This window comes from Thermothielavioides terrestris, chromosome 2 (assembly GCF_000226115.1).
Source record: "Thermothielavioides terrestris NRRL 8126 chromosome 2, complete sequence".
NCBI classification, from domain to species: domain Eukaryota; kingdom Fungi; phylum Ascomycota; class Sordariomycetes; order Sordariales; family Chaetomiaceae; genus Thermothielavioides; species Thermothielavioides terrestris.
The window spans coordinates 3,150,610-3,166,296 of NC_016458.1; the positions used below are offsets into that span (position 1 = coordinate 3,150,610).

Here is a 15,687-nt window from a genome sequence, read left to right on the forward strand (position 1 = left end):
TTGAATTGGCCTTCCGCACCGCGACGTGTACTGGGGAAGCCGGTCTAAGTTGGCATCGGCACTGACTGACCTGCCATTGACGTAGGCCACAGCGATCAGCCGCCCACCGCGCCGCCCTACCCCCTCCACCAGTCGGTGGAATCAGTCGAGCAGCACACAATCAAGGCTTCCGGCCTTTGTCCTGGTTTTCCCGCGCGCCTTAGACGACCTACTGTAGTCCGGATGGAGCGAGAGCGACTGTGACGGGCCAGAAAATCGAGCCGTTGGCCGCCGACGCAGACCTTGCACACAAACTTTATCGACCCGGCGGTGCAGAATTAGCGAGTGGCCCGCATCGCGTGTGTTCTTAAATATCAACATCTGCGCCGGCAGACAGACAGACAGACGGGATTTTGACCGTTGTCGATTTGACACGACTGCCAATCGAGAAAGCTCCCTTCAGCGCTGGCGCCTTGGCCCCTGACACCCGTTTTTGGGCAGAGAGGAAGGAGCAGGGACCCCAGCATGGGTCGCAATCGAGGTATGTGGCACTTTCCGTCCCCAGCTCAGTGCCCGCATTCCAGCGAAGCAGAGCACCCGACACCACTCCCGCTGGCACGCAGAGTCTCGCTGCCGGGGCAATCGTGCATTTCTGTTTTCGAAGGCCGTGGCGTTGTCGCCGTTGTTCCTATGCGGTGTGCAGTGCCCAGTGTCAACAACCTAGGAAAATTATTTCCTGGGTTTCTTTTCACGCAATAATAATAATCTGCGCCCCCGGCCACTCTGCTGACAACCACGGGTCCCGCTGTAACCGACTAACTGTCAAACAGTCCGGTCGTTTATTGCCCAGCTGTCAGCGACTCACAGGGATTCGCGGACCCCTCCTCCTGCGTCATCTCCCAAGAACGAAAGTTTTCCCGCCAAGCGCTTCTCGAAACCGGCCTCAAGTCCAGACTCGTTCGGCACGCCCTCGCCGCCCCCCGTTCCGGACGCCTCGAGCGAGCCGCCGTCGGCGTCTTCGTCTGCGACATCGCCGTCCGACGGCGAGCATGTCCCTGCACCGAACTCTCTGAATAATTCGCCGTCATCGATCCCCGCAGGGAGATCGAGGAGGACTTCACGACCCCTTTCTATCGTGCAGACCTACCAGCCGCCCGTCATGGCCGTCAACGAGCAGACCCTGCCCGAGCTGCAGCCCATCTTCACCCTGCTAAATAGCCACTCCAACAAGCTCTATCAAGAGGGCTACTTCTTGAAGCTGGACGACCAGGACATTCGTAAGGCGCCTCTCCCGCGTCTTGCACGTGTGACGTCGCTGATTGTGATTCTCGCGTGTAGGAGGGAACCCGAACCCCGATCGAACCTGGACCGAATGCTTTGCGCAGTTGGTCGGCACTGTGCTGTCGCTTTGGGATGCTGCCGAGCTGGACGCGGCGGGGGACGATGGCGAGGTGCTTCCCAAGTTCATCAACCTGACGGATGCGTCGATCAAGATGGTATCGTGGCCCGCGCTCTTGGCCCTACCAACGTTGAGCCGGTGCGGACCGAATGGCTGACACGGCAGCAGATTGAATCGCTTCCAACCAAGTCCAACGAGCAACCGCTTCAGAATATCCTGAGCATCTCTACCGCCGGCCGCAACCGCTACTTGCTTCACTTTAGCTCGCACCATTCCTTGATCCAATGGACGGCGGGGATCCGCCTTGCCATGTACGAGCATTCGACGCTCCAGGAAGCCTACACGGGCGCCCTGGTTGCGGGCAAGGGGAAGAGCCTCAATAACATCAACATCATCATGGAGCGGGCGAGACAACCGATTCAGGAATGGGTGCGCGTGAGATTCGGCGCCGGCGTTCCCTGGAGACGGTGCTATTGTGTGATCGAACCGCCGAGCGAGAAGGAGTACCAGAAGGCGCAGAAGGAATTCAAGAAGCGGTCTCCCTACGACCGCTCGCACGGTCCCGTTCTGAAGGGCGAGATTAAGTTCTTCGACACAAAGAAGGATGCTGAGAAAAAGAAGAAGCACCAAAAGCCCATCGCGTCCATCACCGACGCCTACGCGGCCTACGCCATCTACCCGCAAGCAAAGGAGCTAATCGACAGCTCGACGCTTTTGAAAGTTGAGGGCGACATCACAATTCACTCCGACCCCCCATCCTCGACCGAAGGCTTCGTCTTCATCATGCCCGAGACGCACCCTGCTGTGTCCGGCTTTGAAATGCTTCTTCGCTGCCTGTTCCCGACGTGGGATACCTTCGCGTTGTACGGCCGGCCCGGCCGCCTGGTGGCGAGCTCTCTCGACACGCGCTCGTTGATGTTTGCGATGCCGAAGCATAAGCGATATGGCTACCTAGAGATCTTGGATGTGAGCGGCCTGATCTTGACCAATGGGAGTTCTTCGTGGTCAGAGCGGGAATGGCGGAAACGCCTCAAGGAACTGACGGGGCAACGAATGGCCGCCATGGAGGATGCCGCTGGGAGCCAAAGCCGGAACACAAGCAATAACAGCAAGCGACTGAGCCACGGGGCTCAGAACGCGGGATCCCGGCCGAGGGTGGGATTTGCGGATGACACTGGCTCTGTCCGGTCGTCGCGGTCCATGTCGCTCTCGCGACCGGGTCCGCGGACCGACTCGGCACCTCCTGACCCGAACCGGGAACGGGCGCCGTCAGCAATGGCTGAGAATGCTCGACACTCCCGGCACATTTCTGATACCCAAATAGGTGAGGCTCCGCCGGGATTCGGCCTGGAGAGTGCCCCGCCGCACGGCCCGCCGGGGATGCGCGGTCCCGAACGGGTCAAGGCCTATGCGAGCGACTTGGCTTCGACTCCCGAGAGGGTCAGTTCCGAGGATGACAGCCCGGTGAGAGAAACCATGGCCGGTCACATTGGCGAGATGCAGCGCATGGAGACGCCTGAACCGGTCAACGCGCCTCCAGCATTCGCGCATGGCTCAGGTTCTCTACCGCAGCAGAAGCCGTATCCGTCGCCGGAGATGCGCAGGGCAACCAATCGCTTGTCCAACACGACGTTGTCGCACATCGCCAAGGCCGGAGGCCTTAACCCGGATGCGCTAACGGACGAGTGGAATGAACCACGGCTCGAAACTGCGGGCGAAGGTCCAGGGCCGGGACACACCGACCCGCGAGGTCTAGCGGTACAGCCACAAGCCAGCGCCAACGCCGTGGGGACGAATGCTAATATCAATGGCTCTCCTGAAGTTCTAATGTCCCCCTCCATTGCCTCCTCGGGCCGCAACGGGCCCGCCCCGCCGCCACCCCTCAGGGATCCCGCTCGAAAGCGGTCGAACTCTCCTCTCAGAGGTCCCCCGAGGGAGGGTCCTGGCAATGCCCCCCAGGCCTTCGGCTTCCCTCCCCCCGCTCCCCCACTGTCCGGTCGTCAACAGCCTGCCGATGGACGCCGCACCCCTTCTCCCGGCCCGAAACAGCAACGATCCCCGCCGGTCTCGGGGGGTTCGCCCCCAATAAACAGGAAGCCTCTGCCCGCGAGAACGACGAGCCTGACATCTCGTGCTGTCGGTAATGGCGCCCATCCGGTTCCCGGTCAATCAGCACCCCCAAATCATGCTGCGCCGCCCCGTGGACCGGCGGCGCACCCTCGGCAGCTTGACGGGTTTGCCTCGCCGCCAGTTTCTTCACAGGCCCCTTATCGACAAAGAGACCCGGCCAAAGCGGAGGGCGGCTTCGACGACGCCTCCTCGACAACCAGCCCGGACTACGCGAGCACTCGTCCCTCGACCGACACCCAAGATTCGACCGATCGGCCCAGAGCCGGCGTGCTCAAGACTGTCGGGGACGGCTCTGCAGGCTCATCGGGGGCGGCTGCAGAGAAGGATTATGACATTCCTGAAATCAATTTTGGTCGGACACTGAACTACGGCGCACCCCTTCTCCAGGTCGACAAGTTGTCGTCCAAAGATTCGTCAGGACGAAATGACGGTGCGCCAGCTGTCGGTCGAAGATCCCCCGCGCCAACGACTGCACTCTCGCATTCTCGACAGCAATCAGACGACACTGTTCGTCGGAGCGTCGCCTGGCCGGGTCCTCCGCCGGCCGGATCATCTACAACGCACCAGCGCATTCCGTCAACGAATACTCTGACCGAACTGCGACCGTCTCACTCTCGGCACGGCTCGGCTGATCTGCTTTCGTCGGGCCGATCTAACGGTCATTCGCACTCTCGACACAGCTCCGTTGATCTGCTTTCTTCTGGACGACCGGCCAGCCGGGGGATGGGAGCTGTATTATCTGGGGGCGACCCTAACAAGCGACCAGCCAGCCGCGGCGCCCTACATTCGCGGAGCAGCTCAGCCGACCTGCTCTCCTCCGGGCGGCCCGTCAGCCAGGGAACGGGCGCAGTCCTTTCTGCGGGGGAGATGTCTTCGTCCCTGTCGGCCCGCGAGCAGGAACACGTTGCACGGGTCACTGGCACTCCGCTGATCGCCTTCGCCACAAGTAAAGGTCCGTCTCAAACACAGAACGGGCTCGTTGGTGCGATCGAGGTTAGGGAGCGCGAAAGAGCCCAGATGAAACAGGGAATCGGCGGGCAGGCAGTTGCCCAGGCCATCGACCAAAGGCAGCGAGAACAGAACCAGCAAGCACAACGAGCCGCACAGGCTGCATATGCCCAGCAGCAGGCTCAGTTCGCTGCACAACATGGTCCGGTCCGCCCGCAGACGCCGGGCGCGATGGGCATGATGATGGGCGGTGCACCTTCGGTTTATGGCCCGCAAGTCCCAGCCCGTCCTCAGACCCCTGGTGCGATGAATAGGATGATGGACGGTGCTGCCCTGCCGCTTTACGGATCACAAGCGCAGCCCGGCCGCCCGAATACTCCGGGGGGCATGGGCATGATGGCCGGAGGCCCTCCTCCCACTGCGTACGGCCCGGGCATGACTGGCATGGGCGGCCGAAGCATGAGCCCCGGGCCTGGCATGATGGGACCGGGGCGCTTTGCCCAAGGGCCTCCAACACCGCGGCATCAGATGATGCCGCAGTCGCCGTCATACGGCGGAGGGCTTCCGCAGGGAGGTGAATGGAGCGTACCGAGCATGCCGTATCGCCAGGGACCGCCGATGCCCCCGCCGACCATGGGCTTGGGAATGCAGGGTGGGCGGCCGCAGTCGCCGGCATTCCAGCTGCCGCCTCAGGGTCAGTACGCGCCCCCGGGCACTCCAGGCGGTCCGCGGCCAGGGACACCGGGTCGCATGCAGTTCCAGGGCCAGGCTTTCTAGGGTGGAGCCAAGGTCAAGAAGCTGAGAGCCATGTTCGAGTCCGAGACGGAGCGCAAAGAGAAGGATTCCGAGTCTACAATCGGTGCCGAGGAGTGAGGAAAAGGGGATCGAGAGCCTACCGCACAGGTCTATCTATGCTGAGGAGGCAAGGAGGGAAGGTGTCCTAGACGTTGCATCGCTGGAGCACGATTGGATAGGAGAAGTATATGGAGTACGGGTTCTGTTTCTGCTTCGCATGTGCCGCCGACAAGCAAGTGGTTTCTTTTGTTTTTCAGGCTCTGCATTTGCATCAGGGGCTTTGGCGGGACTGGTTGTGCGTCGAAGCATTCTTGACATCTTCATTTTTCATTTGTTTGCATTACCCGGGGTCGATGCGCATACGGTGTTAGAAGCTGTCTAGAACTGGTTTTTCTTTTGTCTCGTCTCTTCCCGTTGTCTGGCTCTCACTGTTCAGTCTCTCAGGGGTTGCATAGGGGGTGTGGTCTCTCCAGCATATCAAGGTACATACCTAGCATTGTTCGGCCATCTCGGCGCTGGAGGATGCTTTCGCGAGCAAAGTCATTTTTCACCACGGTCGAGTGGTAGCCTGCACTACTTGATGGTACACCATCTCCGATGTACTTACTTTAGTGTGATTCAATATTCAATCTTGGTGGATTGACGGGGAGGCACAGGTGCAGTAATTGTGACAAACGGAGCAGGTGCTGTGGTCGAGTTGCATGATACATTACCGTACATGTAACATGTACCTTATGTACATACTGGCACCAGCCAGGCCCCCCCACTTTCATCATCGAATGTAAGGTTACATTGGCATGCCTGCTTTTCTCGCGCTCCGAGTCCAGCCAGGAGAGCGCCCGGTAGTTGTCGCTGACCATCCGCTCTTTCGAATGCTGTCCGTCAGCGCCACGGCTTTTCAGGTCGCGCGCGCGCCGCTGGAATGAGAAGACTACCTGCTCGATTGCCCGGCCCCGCTTCACACGCACGAGTTCAGGCGACAACAGATACTATTGTCCCAGCCTTCGTTCCACAGTTCGTCGCCGCTCTCCATGTCCCCCCCGCCGCCCGATCGACGGCATGGCGTCCTCGCTCTGCTCGACCACAGCGCAGTGGCCTGCTGGCAGCGCAACAGCGCCGGATACATCTGACCGCGCCGCTCTCGCAAGACAAGGCGCCTTCGCCGACCACAGCGACCCCGTCGCCTCCGGTCGCATATCCGCCCCTGGATGAAGACGGCAGGCTCGACCCGTCCGCCTTCCAGAAACTCCCCTTTCGCTTCGACACGGGCATCGCGCTCTTTGCGAAGCGCGCCCCGCGCCCGTTCCCGCCTCCCTACCTCTCCCCGCCCTCGGGCTCCTTCAGCGACCCGCTCAGCACGCACGATCGCAGCCGGGACCGCCGGCGGGCGTACGTCGACGGGCACCTCATACAGGGGCTCACCAACGGTGACGATGCCGTGTTTGCGAGCGACTACTTTATCTGCGCCAACGACGGCGTCGGCGCGTGGAGTACGCGGCCCAGAGGGCATGCGGGGTGCGTGGAGCTTTTTTTTTTTTTGGTCGCCAGATACGGGTGCTAGGGGTATCTGCATGATGCTGACTTGAACAACAGATTATGGGCGCGCCTGATCCTCCACTTTTGGGCAACCGCCATATTTGAGGATGCCGCCCGGCAAGGCGCCTCCTACCGCCCCACCCCCGTCGCCTACCTCCAGCGGGCGTACGAACAGACGATCGAGGCAACCGGCCCACCCAATGACTGGCAGGGCACGACCACCGCAGCGGGCGCACAGCTGCACTACCGCCAGGTGCAAGCAAAGGATCGCAACAGCGGAGACTCGGGCTCAGGAAACCCGGGGTCCGCCAGGGCTGGGGCCGGGGCCAGCCCGGGCGCCGACGCCGACGCTGACGGGGCGGCGGTCGAGCCGCTCCTGTACGTGACCAACCTCGGGGACTCGCAGGTCATGGTCGTGCGGCCGTCGACGCGCGAGATGGTGTACAAGTCGACCGAGCAGTGGCACTGGTTCGACTGCCCGCGGCAGCTGGGCACCAACAGCCCGGACACGCCGGCCGACTGCGCCGTGGTCGACGAGGTGCCCATCCGCGAGGGCGACGTGGTGCTGGCCATGTCGGACGGCGTGATCGACAACCTGTGGGGCCACGAGATCGTGGAGAAGGTCTGCGAGAGCCTCGAGAGGTGGCGCGCCGGGGAGGGGCGGGGGCGGGGGCGAGGGTTAGGAACAGGTCTGGGCCGTCGGGGTGACGGTCGTGATGATGATGAGGTTCATGATGATGATGATCATGGGATGATGGGGTTTGTCGCCGAGGAGCTGATGGAGGCGGCAAAGGCGGTCGCGGTGGATCCGTTCGCTGAGAGCCCCTTTATGGAACATGCTATTGAGGAGGGCCTGGCCAGCGGCGGAGGTGAGTTGGTCATTCTTTTCCTCGGTTGCTGCGTGTTTTTGGCATCGACTGACGGTTGTTGTTGCTGAACGCAGGCAAGCTCGACGATATCAGCGTCGTGGCTGCTATCTGCCGGAGAAACCAGGGATGAACAAATGGAGTCTCATATGGAGACTCGGCGCTGTTGGGCCTATGGCAGGTATGTACAGCGCAAACGAGGGTAGACTTGGACCCTTGTTTCTGGGCCCGCCCGTGCTCGAAGTGTCGAGAAGGGGAAGCATGGTTCTCTATCATGGTGGATAGCATCGGGCTTCTTTTGGTGATGTTATGAGCGGACATTTGGTTTGACATCCGGCAAATGTTTTGGGCCAGGGACGGTTTAGATGGCTGGCGTAAGGAGGAACCTGGAATGACGGAACCCGGCGTCCGGTGTTAGGCTGCTTGGTGAGCGGCAACAAGTACGGCGTGACGACCGAGCTGATGAACGTCTCATCCTGAAGCGCACTTGGCAGCAGAGTCTCAACCTGGAGTGTTGTCCTGTCGAAAACACAGATGATAATAGTGTGCACTATGCCAGACTAGTACCCGAGCTTCTGCTACGGCAGCTCCCGGCTGATTGGAACAAGGGCCTAGTTGAGGTAACGGCTTGGACGAAGTTCAGGCACGGTAACGTGGAGATACACTACCTAGGTACTTCAGTGCCTGCCCGGTAATGGAGAGAATGATGCTCGGGTTCAGCACCCGTAAATTTAGTGGGGCTGAAAGCTTGGCCTGCGGTGCGCTGCTTGACGGGTTAAGGAGTGGCCTGAGCTCCTGGAAATTTTTCGGCTTTCCAACTGGAGCCCATTCAACACCAGCAATCGCGGCTTGCAGAGATCAAGTCAACCTTGGGTTCTCAACCCCCCAAACTACCAGATTCATTCTCTCGCGGGGTCCTCTCACTGGGCTATGCCCCATCACGTCCATCTGCATCCATCTGCGGCCCAAAATTTCTTTACCTCTACCCTTCCACTGCCCCAAACTTAAGGGGCGCCCGCTTTCACGATGGGCAAGCGCACGAAGCAGTACAAGAAGCTCATGCGGGCGTTTGAGCTGCTCGGTTTCCGCCAGCCATACCAGCTGCTCATGACCAGCGACGTCGTCCTCGACACGATCAAACTCGACTTGATTGGCTTGTTTGAGAAGACGCTGTCTACCAAGGGTCTGAAGCCCATGATTACACAATGCTGCATTGTGAGTCCCGCGTGAGATATCCTACAGGAAATAGGATTCCGTTGCCCTTGTCGGAAACTTATTTATTTCTAACTGAGACGTTGGCGTGTAGCGGGCGTTATATGCAAAGAACGTGGGCCCAAACAGGGACCCGGCTGTGGTCGCTGCCATCGACCGGGCAAAGACGTTTGAGAGGAGAAGATGCGGCCATTTGATGGATAAAGATCCGCTGACGGAGCGCGAGTGCATGCTCTCGGTTGTGGACCCCAAGGGGAAAGGGGAGAACAAGTTCAGATATGTGGTCGTCACGCAGGACGAGTGGTTGGTATGTGACTCCTGCCTCCTCCTCTCCGACAGCTTTTTCCTTGCTTCCAAGCTGACATCTGCGGTCGTAACAGAGAGATAGGCTGCGTTCGGTGGTGCCTACTCCACTGATGTACGTGCGCCGGAGTGTCATGGTAGGTCTTGTTATTCTCATTTCGCGGGGCTGGGGTGGGTAACTAATGCGCTCGGCAGATCCTGGAGCCCATGTCGTCCTCGTCGGTGCAGGCCAGGGAACGGGAAGAGCGGGCAAAGTGAGTTATCAACCCTGTGTCTGCTTCGGGTTCACACGCCCTGGGGACATCGACTACGGTGACACCCTACAGCGGAATCGCTGACGGGAGGATAGGTTCCTGGCTGGCATTGTCCGACGACCTCAAAAGAGGAAGCGGGAGGACGACGAGTCTGGCGAAGAGGGTTCGAGCAGTGAGGGCAAAGAAAAGCGTGACGGCGAGGCCGGCTCCTCAGTCGGAGTCGGAGGAGAAGATAAGCCCAAGAAGAAGAAGAAGAGGTATGGCCCCAAGGGGCCAAACCCGCTGTCAGTCAAGAAGCCCAAGAAGAAGGCTCCGGCAGACCAGAAACCCGCCAAGCCGCCGGCCTCGAAACAGCCACCAACAGAAACAAAGGCGAAGCGGAAGCGGCGCAAGAAAGCCGGAGGGGCCGGGGTTGGCAGCAGCGAGCAGGCAGCGAAGGGCGAGGCCAGCGCCGTTGAGTCGGTCGACTCTTAATCGGCTATTGCAGAGCGGACGGGAAAGGAACTTCGTGGTAGCTTTCATGTGATGTTGCCAGCTAAAGTTCCTAAACAGTATCTCTAGCTACCTGCTCACCGGGTACCTGGGAATGCGGGCTGCGGGTGCCCTCCGGGAGTTATTTTGAGCGGAACATCAGCTGATGGGACAGGCCCCAACGGCCAGCCGTTGCGGGGGCCACAACTCTGTGGGCATCATCCTGGGCACCCTTGTTTTGTTAACGTTCGTTATTGGGAGCGGCCCCTGCGTAGTTATAACCTGTTTCAGCAGGCCCATTACGACACTGTCACGCGAGGATCTCAAGGAAAGATGCAACTATGAATGAAACGGGCAATTTCTTGAACTACCTACACAGTATGGTCCTCCAGTGTCTGCGAAAACGGCAGCGGGGCCCCTCCATGACCCGGTAACCTTACAGGTGCCTCGTCCGTTGCCGTGACCCAATTGCCTGTTAGGGTGCCACCTCAGGCTTACACTAGAAGGCACGCGCTAAGGGGCTCACTGCTCCGTAACCCGTAACCCAAGACAGGGAGGGAGCAAGTCCAAGCTTGCCCCCAAGGGGGAACTTCAACCTTCTACTCTTCGAAACAAAGACCCAATTCCTGTCGCTGCCAGCCCCCGATCGTCTACCACACCGGCAGCCTCCGTGACGCCTGTTGTGCTTCTTTTTAACTAGCAGGAAGCAGCCATGCCGGGCGCTGACGGGGCCTCGGCTGGCAGTGACCAACACGCTTCGGCCTCGAATGCAACGAAACATGGAGCGCCCGCCGCAACGCCCGCAGCCGACCCGAAGACGACTGCCAAACCCGTCACCGCCGCCATGGCTGTGGAGCTCGACGACTTTGGCCTGCCTGTAAGAAAATACCCCGCTCCGGAGGTGCCAGGGCCGAGGGAGCGTGTAGCTCCCGCAGGCACCGCTGGTGAGCCCGGTCAAGCAACCGCGGCCGTGCCGAGGGATAGCAAGGATTCGGTCCAGAGATCCGGCGCCGAACCTCCGGACGCAGCTCGGATATCTACGGCTGCATCTGCCGCTGAACATTCGGTATCGGAGAAGACCCAGCCAACACCACAACCACACGGCGAAGCAAAGCTTCCGGCTGTCACATCCGACGGTGCGAAGCCATCCGTCAACGGCGGCCCGGAACCAGCCGGCGGAACAGACGAAAAGGCGGCGAAAACGGATGTCCAGGAAGACCAAGCAGTGTCCGAGGCGAGAAAAACCGAAGTAGTGACGACAGACCCGAAGCACGACACTAGCAAGAGGGAGAGTGGGGTCGGCGTTTCCGGGTATTCACACCAGCAGCTTACGTCGCAGCAAGCCGAAAAAGAGGAGGACGATGACGGCGGGTGGCAGACCATGCCGGCGTATGCGCCGTACGACATATACGACGACAACAACAAGCTGATTGCCAAAGAGTACCACGAAGCCGACGACGAGAGCTACGGGTACGCCAGCTTAGGCGGAGCCGGCAAGGGGTATACGAAGGTGCTGCTGGACGACGATGCCGAGTCTGCAACCAGCATGGACGAGAACACTCAGTACCTGTTCAAGGAGCCCGGCGGCGGAACAAGCATTGTGGATGACGACGACGTGCAGCGTGATGCCGTGAGCCAGCTGCAAGCCACCAAGGAGCTGTTGACCGAGGGGCAGAGAATCGCCTACGTGGGGATTACGAGGCTAGAGCTCTCGGCGATGCTGCAGGAGGCCGAGTCTATAGTAGCGAACACGGTCAAGGCCAAGAAACAAGTGTCGCTGGCGGCCGAGAGCATGAAGATGTGGGGCCAGAAGATGATGATCAGGCTCTATACCCACATGGACATCAGCCCGGCCGAGCAGGTCATGATCGAGCAGCTGAGCGCGCACGGCGTGGTGCCCCGAGACCTGACCCCCATCTTGATGGCAAATGCTCGTGTGCGCAACCCAATGGCGGCCGACGAGGACGCGAGGTCATCCATCTCGAGTCCCACCCCGTCTCGCCCGGCCTCGGTCGCGAGCCCCGCGCCCTCCGCGCCGGAACGGACTGCCGAGCCACCCCCTCCCTATTCGGTGGACGACGACTCGGAACTGACAGCTCCCGTGAGGACGCCGTCGCAGATGCCCACCACTCAGCGGATCGACATCGACATCCGGTGGACCGTCTTGTGTGATCTGTTTCTGGTGCTCATTGCGGACTCCATCTATGACGCGAGGTCTAGGACGCTGCTGGAGCGGGTCGCCAAAGACCTCGAGATATCCTGGCTGGACATCTGCCGTTTCGAGAAGAAGGTTACGGACGCGCTAGAGATGCAGGCAAACGCCGAGAATGAAAACTGGAACGAGGGCGAGCACATGGAGAACCGCCGCAAGATGGCTCTCAAACGACGCTACATGATGATGGGGCTAGCCACCGTGGGCGGCGGCTTAGTGATTGGCCTCTCTGCGGGCCTGCTCGCTCCCGTCATCGGCATGGGCCTGGCAGCCGGCTTCGCGACGATAGGCATCGGCGGCACCAGCGGCTTCCTCGCCGGTGCTGGAGGCGCCGCCATCATTACGTCGAGTGCGGCCGCGTCCGGGGGGATCATCGGCATTAGGGCCGCCAACAGGAGGACAGGAGCGGTCAAAACATTCGAGTATCGGCCTCTACACAATAACAAGCGGGTGAACCTCATCGTTACCGTCTCAGGGTGGATGACAGGCAAGGTCGATGATGTCCGGCTTCCCTTCAGCACGGTAGACCCGGTCATGGGCGACATCTACTCGGTGCTGTGGGAGCCCGAAATGCTAAGCAGCATGGGTGATACCATCAACATCCTCGCAACCGAGGTGAGTATTATATAGAAGCCACTGGCACGCCTGCGGTATCAACCCGCTTTATGGCAGCTCCGGCGTGTGCTAATTCTCTCGCCAGGCTCTCACTCAGGGCCTTCAGCAGCTGCTGGGCAGCACCATTCTTGTCAGCTTAATGGCGGCGCTTCAGCTGCCTGTCGTCCTTACCAAGCTTGCGTACCTAATCGACAACCCCTGGGCCGTCTCCCTCGACCGTGCCACCATGGCCGGTTTGATCCTAGCAGACTCGCTCATCGACCGGAACTTGGGCACGCGCCCCGTCACCCTTGTTGGGTACTCCCTCGGCAGCCGAGTCATCTTCTCGTGCCTCCAGGAGCTCGCAAGGAAGGGCGCCTTCGGCCTCGTGCAAAATGTCTACCTGTTTGGCAGCCCGATGGTGGTCAAAAAGGACGAGTACTTGCGGGCGCGCACCGTGGTGTCGGGCCGCTTCGTCAACGGCTACAACCGCAACGACTGGATCCTGGGCTATCTGTTCCGCTTGACCAACGGAGGCATCAGACGCGTCGCCGGCCTCGCCGCCATCGAGGACATCCCGGGGGTCGAGAACATGGATGTGTCCGAGTTCGTCGTCGGACACATGGATTATCGGACGGCGATGCCGCGCCTCATGCGCGAGTGTGGTTGGCTGGTCGAGAGCGACGAATTTACGGAAATCGAAGACCCCGATCCGGACAACTACCGGGAGAGGCAGCGCGAGCTGATCAGCGAGATCGAGGAAGCACGAAGAGAACTGGAGAAGGAAGGGAAGGGGTCCAAGGGCGGTGCTTTTGGCTTCTTCAAGCGGAAAAGGGCTCCTCAGAAGCAGGAGTGGGAGGTGTACGAGGAATCCAAGGGGGCCGGCAAGCGCGGCAAAACAGAGGACAAAGAGGGAAACAACCACGGCGTGCTCTTCGATGTCGACGCCATCCGCGCCGAGATCGCAAAGGAAAACGAAAACAGCAAGGACGCACACATTGACGAGGAACTACTACAGATCAAGGAGATCAAAAGCACGCTGCCGCCCATCAAACTTGACCTACATTCCGCGGCTGGTGGTGGCAGTGGGACCGACCCGGGCCTGGTTCCTCCCGCAAAATCGGCGCGACCGCACAGTCTGCGTGAAACCAAGAGCGCCGAGGCCATCCCATCCTCGAGCGAAGACCGATCGACGTCGTACTACGAGCCCCGTTCGTCTCACGACCAGGCCGGCCCCTCCCGAGAACGGACGCCCACGTTACCCACCACCACCAGCAGCAAGGCAGAAAGAAACAGCCCGTATCATGCCTATGGCTACCCGGCGTACGGCGGAAACGACGGGCTGGAAGATGACGGCATCCAGATGACATTTGACACGGGCTTTGACGACGAGCCGAAGCCGTCGGCGTCGGCACCGAGTGCTATCACTGGCGGGGCCTCATCCGCCGCTACCGCGCCGGCACGGCCGGAGTTCAAGTCGGCGCAAACGCTGCCCAATATCACGCTTGCGGATCCGTGGGCGGATGATGACGACGAGGAGTTCGGGAAGGAGAAGGAGATCCAGATGACGTTTGCTTAGTCCGGAGCCGGAGTCGGAGACGGGCCGCGGTGATGCATGCATTTTTCACTTGTGGGAGAGTGGGATCGAGGCTGCGTGCCGGTGGTGGTGGGTGTGGCGTTGCCAGCGGACTAGCTAGCTGGCTGGGGCATGTCGGTCGGTAATGGGCATGATATTATTTATGGATTTAGAGGGGTCATGTTTAAATGAGGTACATCTGGGAGCGAGACAGCGGTTGCATTGGACGGGTTTGAGAGAGGAGTCTATACACATATATACCACTGCTTCACGATCGAGGATATGCCGGCTGGTCGTCACCAGCACTTTTCGCCTGCAGGTATCAATTATTACCCCGTGCCTAGCTAGCTCACACACTCAACTCGCTCCAAACTCCAGGTAATCCGTACAACGAAGAATAACAATCAAACCACACATCAGTGACGAATCACGAACTCAGTCTCGCCCTCCACCACCTCCCTATCCTCCTTGTCCAAGCGGACCACATGCGCGTGCCGCGGCCCCTTATCGACATGCTTCAGAAACGCCGCAATGGCGTCCTCCTCGCCTTGGACTTCGCCTTCGACCTAGAACCCGCGGCAGGGTGGGGGAGAGAGGAAGAGCATGTTAGAACAGACAGACAAACCGCCTAACTAACTAGGTACATGAAGAGGAGGCGATGGAGCCGATTATTTACCTTGTTGTTGTCCGTGTTTCGGACCCAGCCGGTCAGCTTGTGCTCGATGGCGCGGTGGCGGGTGAAGTAGCTGGGGTGGTTGGTGGCTGGTGAGTACATGTACTGTACATTCCTCGCTTGGGAAGGGGAGCGGGAGAAAAACCGTGGGATAGTAGGTAGGTATGTAGGTATGTGTGTGTTCGCTCAGGAAGAAGGTCCAGAACCCCGAGCTTACCGAAAGCCGACGCCTGGATTTGACCTGTATTAGCCAAGTGAATCGTTGACATTTTCATGATGTTTCACGGCTGCAGTCTCAAAAAGACGACGTGGTCAATGGAAGCAAATATGAGAGCATCTCACCTTGCACCACACCTCCATGTACCAGGAAATAGACCTAGGTATCCATAGTTGTGTAAGCGCCCGCTCCCAGTAGGCACCCCAGGGAACCCCTCCTCAGATGTGCGTACCCTCTTGGCCATGGTCGCCACTTTGGACAGCGTCTGAAGGGCCTGCCTCCGATATAGTTATGAGCTGTTTGAGAACTGTTGATGGAATTGAACAGTGCGAGAGATGGAATACGCAGAGTGATGAGCAGACAGGACTGGTACGAGCTCACAAGTGATTCGAGTTGATTCCGGGGAGGTGCCCAAGGAGGGGAGCATCGAGGAAGCTCCGATAAGATAGGGAAGGGCCTGCGGGGCGAGCTGCTGAGAGCTTCGATTCCGTACTGCGGTAACAATCCACAAACCATGGATGG

The 15,687-nt window shown here is 59.8% G+C and overlaps 4 protein-coding genes across 4 annotated transcripts; all 4 read left to right on the forward strand.

Annotated features, from left to right (window-relative positions):
* The first annotated feature begins 1,289 nt into the window (after nucleotides 1-1,289).
* THITE_2112987 (uncharacterized protein) lies at nucleotides 1,290-5,336 on the forward strand. The gene is made up of 3 exons (XM_003651999.1): nucleotides 1,290-1,475; nucleotides 1,547-4,781; nucleotides 4,863-5,336. The coding sequence occupies exons 1-3, from the start codon at nucleotides 1,473-1,475 to the stop codon at nucleotides 5,231-5,233; spliced, it is 3,609 nt and encodes a 1,202-aa protein (XP_003652047.1). The 5' UTR covers nucleotides 1,290-1,472; the 3' UTR covers nucleotides 5,234-5,336.
* A 615-nt stretch (nucleotides 5,337-5,951) lies between these two features.
* On the forward strand, nucleotides 5,952-8,052 carry THITE_2112991 (uncharacterized protein). Its single transcript, XM_003652000.1, has 3 exons — nucleotides 5,952-6,766; nucleotides 6,845-7,656; nucleotides 7,731-8,052. Exons 1-3 carry the CDS (start codon nucleotides 6,174-6,176, stop codon nucleotides 7,784-7,786), a joined length of 1,461 nt encoding a protein of 486 aa, XP_003652048.1. The 5' UTR covers nucleotides 5,952-6,173; the 3' UTR covers nucleotides 7,787-8,052.
* Nucleotides 8,053-8,430: 378 nt separating this feature from the next.
* Nucleotides 8,431-9,554, forward strand: THITE_2112992 (uncharacterized protein). The gene is made up of 4 exons (XM_003652001.1): nucleotides 8,431-8,868; nucleotides 8,960-9,172; nucleotides 9,246-9,305; nucleotides 9,364-9,554. Exons 1-4 carry the CDS (start codon nucleotides 8,680-8,682, stop codon nucleotides 9,424-9,426), a joined length of 525 nt encoding a protein of 174 aa, XP_003652049.1. The 5' UTR covers nucleotides 8,431-8,679; the 3' UTR covers nucleotides 9,427-9,554.
* Nucleotides 9,555-10,307: 753 nt separating this feature from the next.
* Nucleotides 10,308-14,919, forward strand: THITE_2112995 (uncharacterized protein). The gene is made up of 2 exons (XM_003652002.1): nucleotides 10,308-12,720; nucleotides 12,806-14,919. The coding sequence occupies exons 1-2, from the start codon at nucleotides 10,606-10,608 to the stop codon at nucleotides 14,276-14,278; spliced, it is 3,588 nt and encodes a 1,195-aa protein (XP_003652050.1). The 5' UTR covers nucleotides 10,308-10,605; the 3' UTR covers nucleotides 14,279-14,919.
* The last annotated feature ends 768 nt before the right edge of the window (nucleotides 14,920-15,687 follow it).